Source organism: Rosa rugosa, chromosome 4 (assembly GCF_958449725.1).
Source record: "Rosa rugosa chromosome 4, drRosRugo1.1, whole genome shotgun sequence".
NCBI lineage: Eukaryota > Viridiplantae > Streptophyta > Magnoliopsida > Rosales > Rosaceae > Rosa > Rosa rugosa.
The window spans coordinates 25,234,044-25,257,149 of record NC_084823.1 but is presented as its reverse complement, the minus strand read 5'-3'; the positions used below and the strand labels follow the sequence as shown (position 1 = coordinate 25,257,149).

The following is a 23,106-nucleotide window of genomic DNA, read 5'->3' as shown; positions in this document are numbered from 1 at the left end:
TCCTACTGGAGAACCATCTCAGCTTGCCACATGGTCTGACGCACCAGTAAAAAATTGCCACGTGGAAGTTTTTAACAGCTCATGTTACAGCCCTGTTACCTCCCGTTAGCTACTCATCCTTCTACCGTTATCTGCCAATTCGTCTTCTCATTATTCTCCAAAGATTGCAGTTTCTCTCATGGAGTCAAAGATCTTGATCAAGGTAAACAGAACATGAAGTTATTTTAATAAAGATCTTCTCATATGATTACATCGATCATGCATGTAGTTAGATTTTTATACATAATCATTCATCTCAATTCCAATTGAAGTGTATATTTGGTCTTATATATATATTCTGCAATCTCTTGAAAAATTCTTAGATAAAATCTTAATTCCAATCGAACGGATCTACTGCAATTGGGCTGATGAGTTTGAATCATGCAAGCATGATGCCGATGCTAGATCTTGCAGCTTTCCACGAGGAAGATGCAGATGACCAATTCGAGTATGGGCCACGATGAGGCAGAGATCTAAGGCTTCCGGACAAGTCTCTGCACCGAGGAACGAGATCCATGTCTCTGATGAGAAACATGGCTTTTGATTGCGAGATATACTGTGCTAATGAAATTAGTGAAAATGACTACTGCTTTGTTAAAGATATGAAGGACAGTGATTTGGGAAAGAAGCCCAACAATGGAGAAGCGGAGGAAGGAGAGTAGGAAGCTTGGAGACTTCGGTTTAGATTTAGTCTTCACCCAAATTTGACTGCAGAATGAATGAACAGTTCAAGAGAGAATGAAATTATATTCGGGATTTTTTAAATAAGGTTTGTATCGGTTAACGATGGTAGCTAATGGATGGTTTGAGCTGTCAAAGCTTCCACATGGCAATTTTTTACTGGTTCGTCAGACCATGTGGCAAGCTGAGATGGTTCTCCAGTAGGATAGAAAAATTTCTCGTTGGGTAATCTCCTAAACTATTTTCCTACGCAAGGATTACGGTGTGAATTTTGAATATGTCATAATGTTGACAATTAGTGAGTTGGAAAAGAGTCTTCAGTTGACTTGTTTTCCTTGAGTTTAAAGATGATGATTAATTTATGTGGAGTTGCTTTGATTGATTCTTTTGTAATCTCCTGAACTAATTTCTATGCAGAGATTACTGTGTGGGTGAATTACTTAATTTTGCTGTAATCTCCTGAACTAAATTGTGTGTGGAGATTACTGTATGTGTGAATTGTTTGAATTTGGGTAAACCCTGATCTAATTTCTATGTAGGAATTACTGATTTAATTTTTGGTTAAATTGTGGGTGCTTTTATTGTTTTAGATTTACATGGATTTGTGATTTTATTTGTTGGGTTAACAAATTATTTGAAATTTGTTTGAGGCGCATTTTCAACATTCTAAATGCTTTATTGAATTTGCATCGGGTAGTGAATATGCATTTCTAAGAAATTTATAATGTCATATGTACATTTAGCACTTGCATTTTTGAATTATGCTATCCATGTTTGACTTGGAGGCATTTTTTTAACATACAAATGTTTGATACAGATACGGGACTCAGATCAATCTAAAGGGAAAAGTAGATTATGTAAAACTCTTTGTACAATATATTTACTCTGATCAACCAAGAATTACTGAAACATTTTTGGGGCCGTTAAGTATATGAGGTTTTACCTTCATGAATGCAAGGATTAAAATATATGTATCTACATATCTATCAAAACTTTGAAAAATAGAGATATCAGAAATATCGAGGATATATCGGGGATATCTGAAAAAATATATCTTTTTTTTAAGAGTCAATTTATTGAATATAAAACATATGAATGTCAACTTCATCTACATCTAAAAAGAGACTCTATGTGGTTAAACAGTCGCTTGCTGGTCTATGAAAGTACAATAATTAGACTAAGACATATGACTCATATAGTATGAATTGCTTCACCATGAATTCTACTCACCCAGATTCATCTTTAGGGAATTTCTTCTCACCTGGATTTCACTCCTCACTCAGATTTCCCTCGAAGGGAATACTCCTCACCCAGATTCAATTTGAGGAGATTTCTCCTCACCCATATTCGCCTTGAGATCTTTTGTCACACAGATTTGCATTTAGAGAATTACTTCTCACCTAGAATCACCTTGAGGGTACTGCTCCTCACCTAGATTTGCCTTGAGGAGATCTCTCTTCACACATATTAGCATTTAGAGAATTACTTCTCACCCAGAATCACATTTAGGGGATTTCTCATCACCTAGATTTGCCTTCAGAGGATTTCGCTGCACCCAAATCTATCTTCAGAGGTTTCACTTTGAGGTATTTTTCCCAAACAGGTTAATTGGTCTCTTTATTATGCCATATATATTCTGACTAGAAACTGTTGTTAAAATTTCACACTCTAATGTAATCTCTATATTACATTAATGTATGTTTTTTTGTGAATAACTGAGTTTTTTTTTTGTTCAGAGGGGAGACAATCATGCTTGAAAGAGATAATTATGTCGTTCAATCCCTAACCTATTTAAGAAATCTCCCACCACCATAAAAGAATATAACTATTCATATGATTTGATACTAATAAATGTTCTTAATGAATCATATATGGTTAGGGTTTATTTGTTGTGACACGGGAAGTAATTCATGTTCCACATGTTTATTTTCTCTTGGTGCTTCTTGGTTCACATGTGCCCTTTCTCACACATAGTATCTCAATTCCCTTGCTTTTGGCACACTTTAATTTTTAGTTTCTTCATACTACAACTATTATTTTCCTAAATCTCTAATAGTGGTATCTTATCCTTGTTATGTTCTGATTTTCAGAATTTATGAGTTCATGTGTTGATCACCTTTTCCTATATTTTTCCTTTTCTCTTCTGTTTTCATTTAGGGTGCAATATAATTCTTGATGATGATTAAAAGGAACCCTAAAGCCTCCTACTATTGATGTTTGTCTAAGAGCTTATTTGAAAACCTAGAACTAGGATCATTGGCAATTCTATCCAAACTATTGTTTTTTGGTTAGTTTTGGATGTAAACACACATTTATGCATCTACTTTGGCTGCTAATTAAGTTCTAGTACTTCTACAAATGTTGGTTTTGCTTGGTTTGAGTTGGTTTGTGTCAATTTCGAGTATTCCCTTGCTTTAATGTTGGTTTATATTGGTTTCTATCATTTCTAATTTATGTTTCCTTAAACCATTTCTGATTTGACGAAATACCATGTATTTCAAGTGCTAATTATGTTTTCATCATAACTAGGGTTGGATTAGCATTAGTTTAATTTTTGTAGGCAAAGAGGTTGAAATCTCCATTATGCCCTCCCTGGGGTTTTTCAGCCTGCAAATGTGGGGCTCCATGTTGGCTCCAACTGAACGACTGACATCACGATTGGAGGGAAATTCAAAAAATGGACGTGACTGATGCGATTTGAAAGTATAGGGACCAATGTGATTAAAAAAAAAAAAAGGGATCAAACTGATTATAGCCCCATAGTTCAAGAGACTAAACTGAATTTAATCCTTACTTTATCTACTCGGAGTAGAGCTTGCAGAATATGATGATTCTGCTGAATTAATTAATATTTTGCATAATATCGTCAGCATTGAAAGGTGCGCGTGGTGTGCGAGACCTCCTCTGCTTAGTGCTTGCGTCTAGATCTCTACCTAATGGCTCATTGGCTGTAGCTTTTCTTCTTCTTCCACTCACGGGGAGGCTGTGTTTGTTTTATTGTTGTAATTCATATTTTAGTTTGGTTAAAACGGTTTGGATGAAAGTTAGAGAGCAAAGAGAGAGGGCATAGCCGCGAAGCAAGAGGCTGTTCCCCCTCTCTCTCTCTCTGTACTCGTGTGAAGAGTTGGGTTTCTTGGCTGTTCGTAATTCTAGGACCACCCAGATCCTAAAATCGCTCGCTCTCTCTCTCTCTCTCTGGAATCTCTCTTTTCTAGAATCCTCAATCTGTTTGTTGCTTGTCTGTCACAACCCACATTGGTGTTTCCAAGTCACAAGCCTGTCCTGTCCCGTCCCGTCCCGGGGCTTTCTTTCGTTGTAACTTGTTCTATTTGTGGACTCAAAACACATTCCGGAGCCTGTCGATCCATTTCAGTCTATCACATTCTGCATTCTTCAGGTTTGGTTATTCTGATCCCCACTCGACAACAATATTCCCCTTTCTTCTTCTGCATTCCATTGAATTGCGGATCTGCCTTTCCATATAGGCTCTGGGATCTTTCAACTTTGTTCTTCTTGGTTGAAACCTTTGATTGGGTGATCTGGGGAGCCATCTGAGATTGTATTTTATCAACTGATTCTGAAATTATAGCTTAATGCTGCAATGAGATATGGCATTTTGCTTTGGGAACTAGAGGATTATTTTTGCTCACTTCTTTCTGGTTGGAATAGGAACTGTCTGGTAGAATTATGGGATGCATTTGCTCGAAAGGGCTATTAGCCAATCAATATGTTTTGAAGAATCATCGTAGGGACAAAGAATTAAAATCAAATAAGTTGTCAAAGGAATTAGATGGAGCAGCCGTCGGGGTAGATGCTGGTGGAAATGATGCAACTACACGGTTGATAACCAATCATCGCACCGAGGACAATGCAGGGTCGACTCCCATTTCATCAGATGAAGGGGAGAACAAGATCGGGGTTACCAAAGCAGGGGCAACTGCTCCGAAATTCCCATCTGGGCTAAATAGGATAACTAGCATAACACATGGAGAAAGAGGAGCACAAGTTGTTGCTGGATGGCCTTCTTGGCTCACTGCAGTGGCAGGAGAAGCAATCAGTGGGTGGGTGCCTCGCAAGGCAGATTCATTTGAAAAACTGGACAAGGTTTGTTCAATTGCTTCTTCATTTTGCATCTTCTTATTATTCATTATTTTCATGTTTATCTCCTTGCTTAGTAGTTTAGGTATTGTGAAACTTATGTTTAACTTAATATTTGATATGTTTCATTTACTTTTTAAACTAAAACTTTGGGGTTAATATTGGGGAGATGTGTTCAAGATTGTACCAACTCAATATTTGATATGTTTCATTTACTTTTTAAACTAAAACTTTGGGGTTAATATTGGGGAGATGTGTTCAAGATTGTACCAACTCAATATTTGATATGTTTCATTTACTTTTTAAACTAAAACTTTGGGGTTAATATTGGGGAGATGTGTTCAAGATTACAACTCAATATTTGATATGTTTCATTTACTTTTTAAACTAAAACTTTGGGGTTAATATTGGGGAGATGTGTTCAAGATTGTACCAACTCAATATTTGATATGTTTCATTTACTTTTTAAACTAAAACTTTGGGGTTAATATTGGGGAGTTGTGTTCAAGATTGTACCAACTCAATATTTGATATGTTTCATTTACTTTTTAAACTAAAACTTTGGGGTTAATATTGGGGAGTTGTGTTCAAGATTGTACCAACTCAATATTTGATATGTTTCATTTACTTTTTAAACTAAAACTTTGGGGTTAATATTGGGGAGTTGTGTTCAAGATTGTACCAAGACCAAATGTGCTGATTTTTCTTCAACATAATGGCATTGAGTTAATTTATTAGTAGAAATAAACATCTTGCAAATATTTCTATCAATGAAATGCATGTACGTTTCTGTCAAACGTTCATTCTACTATTCCATAGATATGCATGTACATCCTGAGAGCAAACATATATAGTCAGGTCAAAGGGGTTAAGATGCGATCTTACTTCAATAAACTAATTAACAGTAGAAACTTCTCCTGAATGAGGTAGCAAGCTTCAACTACTAATAGATTCTCTTGATTCTCACTTGTGTTGATACCTACACTGAGAACTCCATGGAACTAAGATGTAAAAAATTATCCACCTTTGTCATTGTTTTATTTCCAGAGTGAACAATCAATACACTCTGAAGTGCATAGATAAATATATTATTACATATATAGATTCTTTTGTACCCTATGCACTCAGTTGGAGAATGTTGCACTGTGTATATCTGATTTGGTAATGTACCAGAAATGTATGTGTTAACAATTTATGGCTCCAAGAAATTTGTATAATCTCTGAATTCATTTTTGGTCCCACTTTCTGTAAGCATACCTTTCTTCTGACTTTGAGAGACAGAGTCACATATCAATGAGCAAATGGTGGCTATTCATAATAGTTGAGCAACTGAGCTCTAATAAAAGGCTTCCTCCACCACATAGAGAAAAACATTTGTAAAACAAAGAAATGAAATGAGTTCAAAAAGACAAGCACTCGTACTAGATTTAATTCTACCAGTCATATTCATTTGTAGATTCATCTGTTGGTTGCTAATATTTTATCTGTTAACCTCTAGGTCCCGACTTTTAGCTAAGCAAATTTTTTGACAATTTATTCACTTTATTTAGTTAGTATCCACATTTAGGACCTTTTCTTTATTCCTTTTCTATTTAAAATTATAGATTTTAAATTTTGTCAATACTGCAGATTGGACAAGGAACTTACAGCAGTGTGTACAGAGCCCGTGATCTTGAATCAAACAAAATAGTTGCATTAAAGAAGGTGCGATTTGCCAATATGGATCCAGAAAGTGTACGTTTTATGTCGAGAGAAATTCTTATTTTGCGCAGGCTTGATCACCCCAATATCATGAAGCTTGAAGGTCTGATTACATCAAGGGTTTCGGGCAGCTTATACCTTGTATTTGAATATATGGAGCATGATCTTGCAGGGATTGCATCAAGACCTGGGATCAAGTTCACTGAAGCACAGGTACTTGCTTTGCCAGTCAGATTTAAGTGTGACATAGTAAAAGTTTATACTAAGAATAACATTTTGTGTATGGATTTTGAGCATAAAGTTATGAAGAAGTTTGTTAAGCTCACAAACTGACACGACAATATGAAACTGACATAAGTATCACCACAATCAATAGGTTAAGAAATTTCTTTCTAACTCTAAGAAAACATATAAATGAACTGAGAGAGGACTCAATATGTGTACTGCAAATTACATCTGCAAATTTTTAAGAAAATCTTTCTGTGACTAATGGATAATGTCAGTTTATGAATCACCAATTTGAACTGTGCTTCTAGCTCCCAGAACCTTTATGAACCCAGGAAAACTCAGTATGAAGGTCCTTAAAGTTTTCCTTCTATTTGCAAACATGATTGTCTGGTTCTTAACTTTGGTGGAACTGTAACCATTTTTCCTAAAATGTCATTGCACATCAGTTTTTTATGTTTGATGCTGAATACTTTATTATCTGGAAAAGGAAACCATTCAAATAGAAAGACCATAACCTAAAGGAAAATAAACTCCTCATCATTTGCAGGAATATTATTGTTGTTTACAGCACCCTGGGATGCTGTATTAGCTGTCAATATGATTCATTTGTATCATGGAGCAGCTGGGTTAATTTCAATAATCTTATTTATATACAATAGCAAAACGTTTGACTATATTTCCTTTGTTACATGTTTGCCTCCGGCCTGCAGATCAAATGTTACATGCAACAGCTTCTTCGTGGACTTGAACATTGTCACAGTCATGGTATTTTGCACCGTGACATCAAGGGATCAAATCTTTTGATCGACAATTATGGCAACCTAAAGATCGCTGACTTTGGTCTAGCAACCTTTTACCGACCTCGTCAAAAGCAGCCTCTGACTAGTCGTGTAGTAACCCTGTGGTACCGACCACCTGAACTTTTGCTTGGCTCTACAGACTATGGGGTTTCTGTGGATTTGTGGAGTTCTGGTTGCATTCTTGCAGAATTGTTTCATGGGAAGCCTATCATGCCTGGAAGAACAGAGGTACTTTTCCCAGCCTTTTCATGATCATGATATTAACAACCACACACACTTTCATACCACTACATATATATATATATATATTCGTTTGTTTGCTTTTTATTTCTCACATGTGGAATTAAAGCGCACCAAAAAAATAATTGATTAATATGTGCTTCAACTTGGAACATTTAAAATATATACCTGTTTTTCAGCTGCTCATCTAACTGGAACTAAACAAAAATTCAGATTCTAATTGATGGATGAAAATATGTTGAAATTTTTCACTAAGAATAAATGGCAAAAAATCACTAATGGTCACTGAGTTTTGATGTGTTCGACACTTAACCCACTGACTTTTTAAAAATATTACTTAACTCACTCACATTCAACATTATCTTACTCTTAACTCACTATCATTAAATCCACAGTTAGAAGCTGTTAAAGTTGATAATATATTTGTCTAAACACTAAAAAATATATTTTTAACTTGAAATTTTTATTTTCTGAAGTTATTAGATTTTCTTCTTTAAATTTTTCTTATAGTTTCTGAACATTTCTAGTGTAAAAGGAATTTTGAAAATTGAAATTTAATTTGGAAAAAAAAAATTCAATTTGGAAATGATTTTTTCAGTATTTAGACAATTATACCCTGAACTTTAACGACTTCTAACGGGAGATTTAACGACAGTGAGTTATGTGAAAGACGAATTTAAATGTGAGTGAGTTAAGTGATATTTTTGAAAACGTACTGAGTTTAGTGTCGAATGGGTCATAACTCATAACTGAATGACCATCTGTGATTTTTGTTTGGTTAAATCATTTGTGCTCTAACACAGCAATGGAAGAAATTATGTGGACATCTTGGCTAATTTAGTTCAAATCTTATTGTTTATGTTTACAGGTGGAGCAACTACATAAGATATTTAAGCTCTGCGGGTCACCTTCTGAGGAATACTGGAAGAGATCAAAATTGCCACATGCAACGATTTTTAAACCTACACAACCATACAAGCGTTGTGTTGCAGAGACCTTCAAAGATTTTCCGCGCTCAGCAATGGCCCTGTTGGAGGTTCTTCTGGCAGTAGAACCTGACCGTCGTGGAACAGCTTCTTCTGCACTTCAGAGTGAGGTAATCATGGGCTTTCTTTGCTATTTGAAACTTTAATGTCTGCTTTTTTTTATTTTATTTTTATTTTTATAAGTGTCAAATTGAAAGAATATAGAGTTAAAAAAATGAGAAGAACAATATACTTCTTGTCTTTGCTGTAGCTTCAATGATATATTAAGTATCAGTTGTTGGAGCTGAGTACTGACATATCAATCCTAGTCGTTACTTAAATGGAAAGCTGATTTTCCGTATTTTAATTAAGGTTTGCTCAAAATTGCTAGACAATTGTTAAACGAAACCGTAAATACCATGGTATGTTGAAAAAGAGATCATATTGTCCGGTAGACATCTTGGCCTTCCATCTAGAAGTACAGCTAATGATTTGCAAATAGCCATTCTGCATTTCAGGGTTCTTTTGGTATTTTAATGGCGGTTGGGATGTATGGGTAACCTTACCGCTAGTTCTGGAAGTTTGATCTTCTGGGTTTATTTATGTTTTATTTATTTTATTTTATTTTTTTTCAGTTCTTCACATCTATGCCGCTTCCCTGTGATCCTTCAACTTTGCCCAAGTACCCACCGAGCAAAGAGTTCGATGCCAAGCTCCGAGATGAGGAAGCTAGAAGGTAAGCCATTTCTCAATTCTACAAGTATTTTCAAGCCTTTTTTTCCTGGCAAATTTTGTCCTGTTGTGCTCTGTCTTGTTTTCTAGCAAAAGCTGTTATTTTATATTAGTTTATGTCCATCACATTTTTCTGGAAATCAGTACTACAAGGCTTTGTTGTTGATAAGATACAGAGGCTTTGTTATCTGTAGCCATGATGCCTTGGAACAATGAGGTCACTACAACTGCAAAGAGAGAGATTGCTGTTTTGTTTTACATTGTAGAGTGCTTTTCTTTCTACTTTTCTTGTAGAAAAGCAAAATCCTAGTTTCACTATTTGAAGAGAATGGATATGCTTGTAATTCTGTGTGTATATTACCTTTATATATGCATATATTAGGTTGGTTATTGTTATTCTTGGCTTGAGTTGATTTACTATATCTTGCTTAGAAAATTGAAAACTGATTTGTCCATCTATAAATCAGGCGAAGAGCATCTGGTGGTAAAGGACATGGAGGGAGTTCCAAAGAATCAAAGGCTGTGCCAGCACCAGTTGGCACTGCTGGGCAGGAATCAACAGAGGTATCATTATTTTAATTTTGCAATTATTTCATCATTTGAAAGTGCCCTAACTTGAATCACTGTCATTGATTTACTGATTTACATTCGATTTATTTATTTTTTGTTTCATTTTTTAATTAGAACCAACAAGGGCAACATAAGCCAAAAAGCATCAGCGAGAAGTACATTCCTGAAGAGGATAGTGGCTCTGGCTTTCCTCTTGAACCTCCCAAAGGAGCCACATCAAATGGCTTCTCCCATTCAGGCCATTCAATGCACCCAAGTGCATATGGATCTACACGGAATCTGGAGATGCGAGGCCAGTCTAAGAATGGTGCAGAGTTGAGAAGGCAGAACTCATATATGAATGGTGGAGCAGCCCAATCTTCCAGATTTTCCAGTTCAGCTTCAGTTCGAAGTGATTCGCGGTTTGGTGGTGTTGTAGAAACTACTGCAAATCCACACTGGCCAGAGGAGCGTATTAACACCAGATATAATCATTTAGATGACGGGAATTCCTCTGCAAAACACGATTGGTCCCTTCAATTTCTGAATAGGCCAAAGTCTTCACAGAGAAAGGATGAACAGCCATCTGGAAAGGATTCAGCAAGGGTAAAGGAATTATTGTCATTGTTCATTATTTTATCTTTAAAGTTGACTCACGGACATTACTAAATCACTTCTCTTGTTGCATCAGGGTTATGCTACCAAGAAGAACCGGATCCACTACTCTGGACCGCTGATGCCCCCTGGGGGAAACCTTGAGGAGATGCTCAAAGAGCATGAAAAACAAATACAACATGCTGTCCGCAAAGCTAGACTGGACAAAGCCAACACCAAGAAAGCCTATGGTGAAAATGGACAAACCGAGTCCCTACTTCACAATGTGAGAAACGGCAGGTGATGGAAAATGGAAACTTATACTCCTGCAATTTGGATAGCAAGAGCTCCTTCGAATGGAAAAAGTGCTAATGTTAAAGAGAGAATCATTGGGGAACTTCACAAATCTGGCCACCAAAAGATAAATGGAATATATGGAGCTTCATCAAGTTTCATCGCGTCGGATGCATATTCACTTTTGGAAGGTATGCAATATAGTTATACTAATCATCACATGCTTGAGAATGATTGAGAAATAGTTAATCTGAGAATGATTGAGAAATAGTTAATCAGGAACTTGAAGTATATCAAATCCCTGGGCAAATATTGACATACCAGAAAAATTGTTTCATTGCCAGATGATGAGAAGGTCTCTGAGGTGGTGTTCAGATGCTGGAGACAAGCTTGTGTACAGCTGAAACCTGAGTAGCTCAATCAGCTTTGTCTTATTCTCTGTAAAACTTGAATACCCCCTTTTGATCACATCAATAGAAGACAGTTTCTTGCTCCAAATTCATCAACATAATCCTCTCTTTTATTTATTTAGTTTTTTTTTATGCTTCTTTTGGAATGAAGATACTCAGTACTCACTGGAGCAAAATTAATTAGGAATGTTATAGGTTAAGCAATTGTCTTCAGCTTGTTTCTACTTTCTAGTAAATTAAGCAATTGTCAATCACTAACACATAAAACAAGTTCTTACAAATCCTGCAGTGACTGTTTTTAATTTTTTAATTTTTTTGGTCCTCGTGTAATCTTTTAATAGAGTGCAAGAATTTGTCGCTGTAAGACCCACACCGTGTCTCGGTGCCGTCCAATCTTAGTCTGTTACTTTGTTCGGAGGGTCTAAAACTATGGCCATTTTATAAACATAGTCAAGTTGAAATTTGTTATGGTAAGAGAGTCTTCATGTCTTTTCACGCCCACTTTTATTGAGAAAAGAGTTCTCCAGTGCAAGAGTTTGAAGCTGTAAGAACCACACCGTGTCTCGGTGCCATCCATCTGAGTCTGTTACTTTGTTCGGACGGTCTAAAACTATGGCCATTTTGTAAACATAGTCAAGTTGAAATTTGTTATGGTACAGAGTCTTCGTGTCTTTTCACGCCCACTTTTATTGAGAAAAGAGTTCTCTTAATAATGATATGGATACAACAAATAGGCAATCATGGCCATGATAGTCAATTAATGAAAAGAAAGGCAGACTACAGAGAAAAAAAGAGGGGATGTTTGTAGTTTCCTTTTTGGCAAATTGGAAAGAAATAAAAAGAAGTATTAATAACAAATACTTCCCAAGGCTATTTATATTTTCATACCCAACTATTAAATTTTTGCAATTGCATATTTTAGGTTTCCTTCCGTTAATATTTTGATAACCTGACCACTAATATCATTAAAATTAATAATTTTTTTTTTTTCAAAATTATCAAATATTAGTAGGTTGGAAAAATATTCAACAAAACACTAAAATTACAATACACTAATTTTTGAAGCATATATTATTATTATCAAAGCATATATGTTAACCAAAAGATTCAATCACAGCAACCCATTGATCTTAGTGTGCATTGGCGAACAAGGGTTTTCAGGTTTGAGCCACAACATAAACACTCCTAGTGATGAAACGTTGATGAAATGATGATAATGCCCTTGACTAGTAGCAGATTTTAACAGTGTCGTGGTGAGGATATCAAAATGCTCTCAGAATAAAATTTAAAGTATGCAAATGCAAAGATTTAATAATTAGGTGTAAACATGAAAATAGATTCATAGTTTTGGAAATATCTTCTAATTAATCCTAAAAAGACTGAACAAAAATCAGATTAAATTATAATATAAAGAAAACAAAAACTAATCGACACACGTATCAAGCTTGACAACCCCTCAAGGTAGTTGTTTGTCTTTTAGAGGTCCAACTTGGGGATAATTTATACAATTCCCTATCCACAGAAATATAGGAGATAACAGATATGGTGAAAAATTTGGGGTTGAACACAACCCTGTTCCTTTGATTCATGAAAGTCAAAATACAAGTTGGTGTCCGGGATTCAATCTAAGAAAAAAAAGATACTCTGATCTATGCATGTGCACATCAACAAATTTTTTGACAGTCTTTGAAAGTTGTTGAATTTGAAGAAGGAAGAGCAGCTTTTCATGGAATCCTAACATTCATTAGTAATGGTCAGAGTCAGTAGCTGCTTAGAACTTGCACCCATCTGACAAAGTAAAAGAGAGAGAGATAGAGGAAATGAAGATGAACAAACACAGCAGTCAAACAAATCAAATCTCAAAATTTTATTCTAAATTGATCTTGTAGTATAATTATTTCTTACAATAGAGCAAACCGAACGGAAATTTGAACACTGGCCTCGAATCTAATAGTAATCCATTTTTTCTTGCAGAAAAATCCCATTATCTTCTAAAAGCTTGCTGCAAACAGCAATCTATGAGATCCACATTTCTTTTTTTTACGTCAAAGCATGCAAGGCATGTGGACCAACAATGCAATACCATGTGAAATGATTCATTCACAAGAGTCTAGCATATTACAACCTTAAAATATGCAAGGACAAATACTTGAAAAAAAAATATTTGGAAGAAATCTCAGGAGGCTAACTAACCAATCTCAACTGATGAAGCTTAAAATGTTACCGGCCACCCCAACCACCACTGCCACTACCACCGCCACCCATGCCACCACCGCCACTGCTTCTCCAACCACCGCCAACCATGCCGCCGCCACCACTGCCACTGCTTCCCCAACCACCACCGCCACCCATGCCGCCGCCACTGCCACTGCTTCCCCAACCACCACCAACACCACCACTGCCACCACCACCCCAACCACCACCGCCACCGCCACCACCACCACCACCACCACCCCAACCCCCTCTCATTCTGTCCTGATCCTCAACTGCCTTTTCCTCTTGCAGTTTCCTTAAAATCTGGCGAATTCTTGGATTGTGAAAACGGTCATAGACATACTTCTTCTCCTCAGCTTGTATCTCCTTGACAACACTGGGATATGGGTTGGGAGGAGGCCTCTTTCCTTGTTGACGTGCAATTTTCTTCAACGCAACATATGCCTTCTTCTTTGCCTTTATCTCTGCCCGGTATTCCATCTAGAAGAGACCAGGAAACAACTGTCAGAAGCAATAAAGAGGAGCATATATTCAAACAAAGGAAATCCATATACATACATCAGCCACCGCCATTGCTTCCTGTTCAGAAACCCCCTGCTCCTTCAACTCAAGAACCCGACGACCAAATATACGGGCTGGAGCAGGATCAAAAGCAGAAAACCTGTTCAAACATAATGCCAGAGTTAGGTTAATGTGAGCATCGATTTCTGAATTACCACACACCAATCATCCACAGATGTAGTACAACAGCACCCAATTGTAATTTATGAGGAGGACACAACTCATATAATCACATACTGCACACTGATAGGGTGATAGTACATGAAATGAAGGGAGGAAGACACAAGGAAAATTTGTTAACAAAAAATTAAGGATAAGCTATACTTGATTGCGTCTTCATGTTTGGAATCTGGATGCTTCTTTAAAAACTTTTTTATGTAAACATCCTCTGGGAGAGTGATCCTCTGAATTGCATCAGCACGAGGAAATGTTGGAGGTGGTGCTCTGAAAATTCCAAAATATCATAATTAAATACACAAAGCGCAAGATTTTCAAGAATCACTATTTTGTGAAGAAAGAAAGAAAGAAAGAGAGAGGGACAAACTGTTCCATGGCTTTGTACCAAACAGGCTCAGCCTTGGCCAAGCCTTTGACCAGCTTTCTGGTTTTAGTAAGTAAATCTCCTTTCATGAATGACATAATTGCTTCCCCTGAGATACTCCAAGCAATGACTTTATTTCACCTAGAAATTAGAAAGTAGCATACGAACTCAGTACAACCTTCATTTGGTTGAGTAGAGCATTGGGATTTTCGAGTGACATTTCAATGTAAATATTGCATCTTGATAACAATACAACAATGAAAAGGAAAAAAAAAAAAAAAAAAACTTGTAAAGACTGAAAAATTAAATGGTGATTATACACATCCAAACCTTAATTCTTTCAAATTGAACAAACTAAAGTATTACAAATTCAAAGCAAATCATTACATGAAACTAAAAAAAAATCTTTAGTTGGTTTGGCTTTGTCCGTCCAATGTCAAATCCAACACGTCTTCAGTGAGTTGTTCCAAATCAGTTCGGTCTTGGTGCATGGTTGAAGTTAAAAAAAAAATGTCGATTCAAGATCATTCAAATAGTGCAAAGAATCTGTCAAAGTGCTTCCAAAGAATTATGTGTACCCTCATAATCAAGCATATGTTGGCCATGTACAAAACAATTGAAAAGTGGGCATGGTGGCATCATCCAACTTATAATAAAAGCACATTTCTTTCACTCTGCTTTAGGTACTTACGCTTATCAAACTAAGCAAATGTAAACTTCTCTTCTCCTTTCCATAAATTCTTGTTTCCAGAAAATTTTTTACAAACGTACAACAACAAAATAGCAATGCAATGGGAAACCAAGATATTTAGTAAAAATTATTTCATTAACAGAAAACAAGTCTAATACTTAAACACTTCCATTAATAGAGTTAAAGCAGAGGGTTTACAAACCAGAAAAAAGAGGCAGAAGCCGGTTCAGCTAAAGATAGAGATGCAGAGGCTCTTTGGGTGTTGAAAACGACCCAAAAAAAATGTGCAGGTCTCAAAGAGAACGGGCAACAAAGCACCAACAAAGAAGTGAAGAAGAAAATACAGAAACCTCTATAAAAAACCCAAATCTACTTATATATTTGTGCTCAGCCACTTTAGGCTCCATAGCCTCCTCAATCCAAAGTAAAGCACCCAAATTAAGAAAGACTAAAGGTTGAAGAAATTATTGTTGTTTCTTTCTGGCATACTCTATTGGTCTTGACCAACACACCGACCTTTTGGAAGTGTGGTAAACATATGAAGCCTTTACTCTGTCACAGTTTAAGTCCAAATAATCTTATGAACTGAAAACCTGTAAGATGTCGAAATGGAACTATATGTTGAGTTGTTGACTCAGATACATTTGAGATCTAATTCAGAACCAAATGCTGATCTTGCCCCACTGGGACAAGCTTAACGAATAACAAATCTTAGAATCAAGGTGCATAATAGTAACACCATTTTGCATCTTTCCATACTCTAAACTGTACCTCTATTGGTTTCTAGAGGCAAACAGAACCCAATTCAGAAAACTCACCCAAGATAACCCATTTCGAATTGCTAAGCATCCTATAACACAAAAGCTGAAATTTTGCAGCAATAAAATGCAGAGGCAAACAGAACCCAATTCAGAAAACTCACCCCAAGAATCCGAAAACAAAGAGAAACGACACCTCATTTACCCCAAGCTAACATCGGGTTTGCCAGAAATATCACAACAAAAACCCAGAAATCTATCTAAACTCTAAACCAGCTAACAACAACTACTCGCTCAAAATTCCAATACAAAACCCACATCGATTCAGCGCCATTACAATACCAATCAAGTCAGGCAAGTAAGTAAAGTCTAAAGGGGTCAACGAATTCGAACCCAAAAAAGAACAAACCATCGAGTTGTAATACAATATCAAATTGTGCGGTACCTGAAGACTGAAGTGGTCGAGTTGAGGGTTTCAGCAATGGCGTCGGAGTATTGAAAGAGAAATCCTTCAGGAAGCGACGACGTTTAGGTAGAGGAATTGAGGAAGTGAGGTTGAGAAGAGGAATTGAGATTCAAACTCGACTGAGTGACAACCTCCTGTTAGTGAGCGAGGGTTTCTTTTTCTTCTGGCCGGGCTCGATGGGTTCTGTCGCGCAGCCCGTTTCCGCCCGTTAACTAACGGGTTGGCAGTCCATTCATGTTAAGTTATCGGGCGGAAATTGTCATAGGCTGAATTGTTAGAGCATCTTCAACAGTAGAAATTGTTTTTTAGTTAAATTTAGTTAAGGTTGTGAAATATAGCTATTGATTTAGCAATGTTGCTCCAGTAATAGTAGCTATTTATAAATAATAACTATATTTTACCAAATCATAAACTGACATGTGGACAAAAGAAGAGAGAGAAATATAACTTTTGTTTTAGCTATGTAAGATACTCTAGCTAACTATTTTAGCTATAATTAAATTTAACTTACCTATAGTCATTTGGAGCTGAATTTTGCATTAGAAATAGTTATATATAGCTAAAAATTGAGTTTAGCTACTCTGTTGGAGATGCCCTTAACAGGTCATAGGCTGAATTGCCAGGTGACTGCTATATCGGAGGGATGAGGGATTTTAAAGGTCACGTGCCTCTCACGTGTTTAGAGCCTCCATCAAAATTATAAATTATCAAGCTGGGCCTTGAGTTTGTTTCTGTCAGATTTTGTGTTGTGGGTTTTAGAGGCAGGAGCAATCCAAACAATGATGGGAATACCAACAACACAGATAACACATCAAGCTAGGTAGGGACTGCACCGTCGACGCAAGATTTTTGCACCTTGTCAAAACCGATGGATAGCGGTGAAAATTCTGAGAGTGATTTTAGAAACTTAATGAAGAGACATCTCGTTGAGGAGGAAATATCATGTTGAGGTGGAAATATTAGTCGAGGAAAAAATATCTTATTGAGGAGGAGATATCTTGTTTAAGAGGAGGAGATATCTTGTTTAAGAGGAGATATTCTGTTAACAAGGAAATATCTTGTCGTGAAGGATCTCAGTAGAATGAAACCTTTCAAGGAATATCTGAGTGAGGAGAGATTTTCTCAAGAAGAGATCCGAGTGAGGTACGATCCCTTTGAGATGTAATCTATTCGAGGTGCAATCTCTTTGAAGAAGAATCATCTCGAAGTGGATGAAAATGAGGTGGAATTAGTCGGCGTGTTAGCTCATCTGAGTCCGTAGCAAGCGGAAGCACTTTCTCACGTTGTCCAGCGAATGTCGTCATGGGTCTACTCATGCATAACTTGTAGACCAAGCACACCATTACGTGCACTAGTCTAAATATCAGCTTGAGCTCGCCTATAAATACTTGTTGAAGTAAATTTTTGAGGTAAGCAATCAATACCATCTGCACTCATTCCAACTCAAGTCATTAATGACTTAGGCATCGGAGTATCTTTTGCAGGTACTAGCCCCATTTTTCAAATTCGACTTGCCATACACAAAATCAAATAGCATAGATTGCTGACCAATTTCTCAACCACAAAGCTTTTACTCCCGCTCCAGTCAGAAAAAGTAGGTGAAGAAACGTTCTACAAAATTTTTCCACACCAACAATTTTCAAACCCCAAATCCATCCCAACAAAAGCAAAGAAATGCATTCCACAATAAGCAGCTTCTTGGATATGAATCCCTCTGCAATTGTACATCAACAAAAATGACTGACACAGTTTTCACCTATAATCATCAAAATCAAATAGAAAAAATTCTTGAATCCGGGATGCTGCATAAAAGAAGAAGAAGAAGATCGAAGAAAGAAGTGATCGAACCAATTATTTTGGTTCGTCAAGAAACTAGGCAATGTTCTCCGTTTGGCGTAGCAAGTGCAATATGTACCATTTCCATGCCTAGCTCATATGCTTAATTTCAAAATCATCATAGCAATTTCATTGAAAAATTGCAATCAAAATTAATAGTTGCATGTCTTCCATTAACACTCTAAAACAAAGTAGAAGCCACTAAACTTAGAACAGGTTAACTTGAGTCCTTGAAGAACAAGTTATCTTGCCCATATACTTGCAACAATTGAGGAGATTGTATATGGCTAGGCATGATTGGCCATATCCAATATCACTCTATTTGGCCCCAAATGATGAGAAATGGGAAAAGAACAGACGAAAGAAGAGAGATAGTGATTTGGTGTGTGTGTGTGTGTGTGAAGACAGAAATTGTGAGAAGATTGGACCCAGATTGATAGATCAGGAGAGAGAGAGAGAGAGTTTGGCCTCACGAGAGCGAGTTTTCCCAATGCAAGGTAAAAACGAAGAAGATGAAACGGTTAATATTTTATCATACAAGTTAACTATTTCAATTATTGCATCCAACGGTGGTTGAGCATTTCTTCTTCCTCCATGTAATAGGTCTTCAAAGATATACTATTCATTATAACTAACGAACAAGTTAGATAACAATAATAGGTACATCAAGATTTGGTGCGAAAATGACAAAACCTTATATTTATGTGTGTGTGTGTGTGTGTGTATCCGACACATGAAGAAACTATTCATTAAACATGGATTCTCCAAAATGATTTGAAAATGGACAACGTAAACAGCTGCAACCAAACTAAATTGTACCAACCCTTATGTGTCTTGCTTCACCAAGAATCATGTAAAGCAGCTCTTATGTCTTCTTCAACCATTCAACGTTTCACTTCCCTTCATGTTCAAGCATTAACCCAACAGATCAAGACCAACTAAATCAATACTATAAAATCTTACATTATATTTCCAAGAACTTCAACCTCGATCATCTTATTCTCTCCCCTAGAATTCAAGCACGCAAGACCATATCAAAAGCATGAGTCGATCACCAAAAACCTATCCAAGTTTCAACTATAAGCTTCTTCTCCTCGGAGTTTTCCTGGCTTTCGTTGTCCTCTTTTTCTTGAGATCAAGCTTCTCATCATCTGATTCCAATCAAAATCCATCTACCATCTCCCCAAAGGTACCTTTACTCAATGCTTCGGCTAAAGATTTAAGTAGCACTTCTACAGACTGCTCACCAAGTACTACTGGTTGCAACAAGATCCCATCCTCTCTAGCTCAAACCATAATCCACTACACAACCTCAACCATCACCCCACAACAAACCCTCAAGGAAATCTCAGTGACAGCAAAGATTCTAGACCAGAAATCACCATGCAACTTCCTTGTCTTTGGCCTTGGCCACGACAGCCTTATGTGGAGTGCACTCAACCATGGGGGTAGGACAATTTTCCTGGAAGAAGACGAGTCCTGGATCGAGCAAATCCGACGCCGCTTCCCCACATTGGAATCATACCATGTCACATATAACAGCAAGGTGAATGAGGCTGATAATCTCATGGATGTTGGGAAGGGGCCTGAGTGCACTGCAGTTGGTAGTGATATTAAGTACAGCATGTGCCAATTAGCTTTGAAGGGTCTACCGAGTGAGGTTTATGACATCAAATGGGATTTGATAATGGTGGATGCACCCACCGGGTATCATGATGAAGCACCGGGAAGAATGAGTGCCATATACACAGCTGGAATGATAGCCCGAAATAAAGAGGAAGGGGAGACTACTCATGTGTTTGTTCATGATGTGAACAGAGTTGTGGAAGACAAGTTCTCTATGTCATTCCTTTGTAAAGGTTACATGCAAAAACAGGAAGGGAGGTTGAGGCTCTTCACTATTCCTAGTCACAGGGATGGTTCCAGCAGGCCATTTTGCCCTGAATGATCGGCATTTTATTGTTTTATTTCGTCAATTTCTTTTGGAGACGAATTGTTTAAGGTTTATTTCAATGGTGCTGGCTTCCGTGTGAGATGATGGTGCTACCTACAAGGCTACGATGCGCGCAACAACAGTTTTGATAAAATTGGAATAGTGATTGGCTCTCTCTAAATGCTTTTCCACATGCATCCATTGTACTAGTCCTTGCCTAGTAAGAATAGATATATACATATGGCAGTTTGATGTTCATTCTTACCCAGATGAGTATTGAAGTTTTTTTCTTCCTTTGGTTATTTTCGGTTTGTTCTTGTGTTTCTGTCAAAGATCAAAATTGGAAATCTTGTTTAAGATGGTGTGTGTGTGATTCATGATGTGGTTTCGGCAACTTACGTGGACAATGAGGGACAACATCACTATGAAGGTTTACAACAAGTCTATTTGCTTAAACTGTTCTTGTTATTGACTAAAAGTCGAAAATACGTACATTTTTTATTTGGTTTCCAAACTAGCTACATGAGCAAAAGTCACAGAGGAATAATAAATAAATGGAACTACTCTTAATTAATCCTGATATTTAATGTGCTTCCTAACTAGGCGCTTCACAAAGTTATTTGATACAAGTGGCCACGACCAGCTTATTTCAATCATTTGAGACACACTCTTATTCCACAAGTTATCTGTATTCATGCTGGTGGCCACGGCCAGCTTAGTACAATCATTTGAGACACACTCTTATTCCATATATGTTGAACATTGATGGGGGTAATTCTGAAAAAAGGAAATTAGCGATCTTGGATTGAGGGGTTTGAAGTGTTAGCTGTAAAACCATATATTCATGCTCACAACCATATGCACATTAACTTGACAATGATATGCTAAAAGTGAGCGCGCAATTTAACCCTGCAAAAATGTAGTTGTCAGTATAGAATAAGTATGGATCGTTCTAGCCGGGGATTGATGGTACACCTGTAATTACAAAAACAAATAAAGAATTAAAAATACAAAGTATAAATTTACAAAAAGAACATATACAAATAACAAAATAAAAGGGGGGGGGGGGTTTAAGAATTAGAGTTTTGAAAATTAAAATAAATAAAAGAAAGAAAATATAAAAACACATGTACAAGAATGAAACGTAAGAAACAAAGATCAAAACCAATTCCATGTAATCAAATTCGATTCAAACCCTATAATTGATCATCTAAGTCATGAGAAAGAAGTTGTGTCACGCCCCGGATTTTGAATAATAAATTCAAATCCGAAACCTGAATAATTACAATTACAAAAAACCAAATCTCGAAACTTCGAGTTCATTATTACAATTCACTCTCACAATATATTATAAAGCTCAAATGAGCATAACACACCTCACAACTTACAATTGTTGTAAAACTCTAACAATTGCTCTAACCGCACGATCACCGTCCTGGTTCTCCTGTCCTGTAGGATTACCCGCTACACAATTTGAATAGTGTACCGGGAGTTGCAACAACACAAAACCCGGTAAGCTTTTTACAGCCAGTATGAGTAAACAAGAAAGAACTGTTGATTTATTAGATTCCAAGACTACCACAAACCCACGTTACTTTCTCACTCTCATATATATATATAGACACTTATGAGTTACTCTCAATTTAGCTCATAAGATCACTCACTCTCATATATATATATAGACACTTATGAGTTACTCTCAATTTAGCTCATAAGATCACTCACTCTCATATATATATATAGACACTTATGAGTTACTCTCAAATTCGCTCATAAGATTTCCCAACATTTGGTAGACAGACTCATATATATATATAGACCCTTATGAGTTACTCTCAATTTCCCTCATAAGGTTACCATATATATATTGACACTTATGAGTTACTCTCAATTTCACTCATAAGTTCACTCCACATTTGGCAGACAGACTAGAGCTCTAACTGAACGTAACCACTCGTCCGGCCACAGACGTGATTACGATTTAATACTATTAATAACCACCAGCCCGGTACGAGAGCGTGATTCACTAATAGATGCCATGGTCACCTCGTGACCTAGTGATCTCCACAGATCACAACAATTTATTGTTCCTCAACAATAAAACTCAACACCTCTCACAATATATTGTTTCTCAACAATAAACTCAATATCTCTCACAATATATTGTTTCTCAACAATAACTCAACACAACTCCAACAATACATATTATTTCACGTAATAATATATATACAGACATTCACACAGGAATGTCTAGTAACACCAACAATAGTTCATATGATTGCAACAAAATAAAGCAATTAATTGTATTGGGTTCGTAATATGAACCACGTGAGGTTTACTCACCTCGATAATCCCGCTGCGTCTTCAATTCAGCTCAAAATACGATCCACAATCGTCCACCAACTCAAACCGTCAATCACCTAGTCCAATAATGATCTTGACTTAGCCAACAACTCAAATATGTAATTAAACGACGATCCAACGCTCAGATTCAAATTAAACGATGATCCAACGGTCGGATCTGAATTTAATGATGATCCAACGGTCGGATCCTCACGGATCGCCTTTAGGATCATCCTCCAAAATTATCACGAAGATCCAACGGTCAGATCTTCCTGAATCGCTTTTACTAACATCTCCACAAAATTATATGAAAATCCGACGGTCAGATTCTCACGAATCGCCTTCCGAATCACTATTTCTCAATTATACGAAGATCCAACGGTCGGATCTTCGCCCGTGACCTCACAAGGTCACCGGGACAGTCATACGATC

At 36.8% G+C, this 23,106-nt stretch overlaps 3 protein-coding genes across 5 annotated transcripts; 2 read left to right on the top strand and 1 right to left on the bottom strand.

Moving 5' to 3' along the window:
* The first annotated feature begins 3,091 nt into the window (after window positions 1–3,091).
* On the top strand, window positions 3,092–11,469 carry LOC133742570 (probable serine/threonine-protein kinase At1g09600). Its single transcript, XM_062170253.1, has 10 exons — window positions 3,092–4,117; window positions 4,206–4,824; window positions 6,448–6,732; window positions 7,458–7,775; window positions 8,656–8,883; window positions 9,388–9,488; window positions 9,952–10,048; window positions 10,169–10,639; window positions 10,725–11,112; window positions 11,266–11,469. Exons 2-9 carry the CDS (start codon window positions 4,408–4,410, stop codon window positions 10,929–10,931), a joined length of 2,124 nt encoding a protein of 707 aa, XP_062026237.1. The 5' UTR covers window positions 3,092–4,117; window positions 4,206–4,407; the 3' UTR covers window positions 10,932–11,112; window positions 11,266–11,469.
* Window positions 11,470–12,818: 1,349 nt separating this feature from the next.
* Window positions 12,819–16,783, bottom strand: LOC133707364 (uncharacterized). 3 transcript variants are annotated; one of them, XM_062132921.1, is made up of 6 exons: window positions 16,542–16,783; window positions 14,651–14,788; window positions 14,431–14,550; window positions 14,104–14,206; window positions 13,525–14,025; window positions 12,819–13,065 (listed from the first exon to the last, which is right to left on the bottom strand). In XM_062132921.1, the coding sequence occupies exons 2-5, from the start codon at window positions 14,743–14,745 to the stop codon at window positions 13,552–13,554; spliced, it is 792 nt and encodes a 263-aa protein (XP_061988905.1). In that variant the 5' UTR covers window positions 14,746–14,788; window positions 16,542–16,783; the 3' UTR covers window positions 12,819–13,065; window positions 13,525–13,551. The 3 variants fall into 3 exon arrangements, with proteins under 3 accessions (XP_061988905.1, XP_061988906.1, XP_061988904.1); XM_062132922.1 differs by lacking the exon at window positions 12,819–13,065 and having other exon boundaries at window positions 13,175–14,025; window positions 14,651–14,795; XM_062132920.1 differs by lacking the exon at window positions 12,819–13,065 and having other exon boundaries at window positions 13,175–14,025; window positions 16,542–16,782.
* Window positions 16,784–19,379: 2,596 nt separating this feature from the next.
* LOC133746564 (glucuronoxylan 4-O-methyltransferase 1-like) lies at window positions 19,380–20,730 on the top strand. The gene has a single exon (XM_062174733.1). It carries the CDS (start codon window positions 19,441–19,443, stop codon window positions 20,344–20,346), a length of 906 nt encoding a protein of 301 aa, XP_062030717.1. The 5' UTR covers window positions 19,380–19,440; the 3' UTR covers window positions 20,347–20,730.
* The last annotated feature ends 2,376 nt before the right edge of the window (window positions 20,731–23,106 follow it).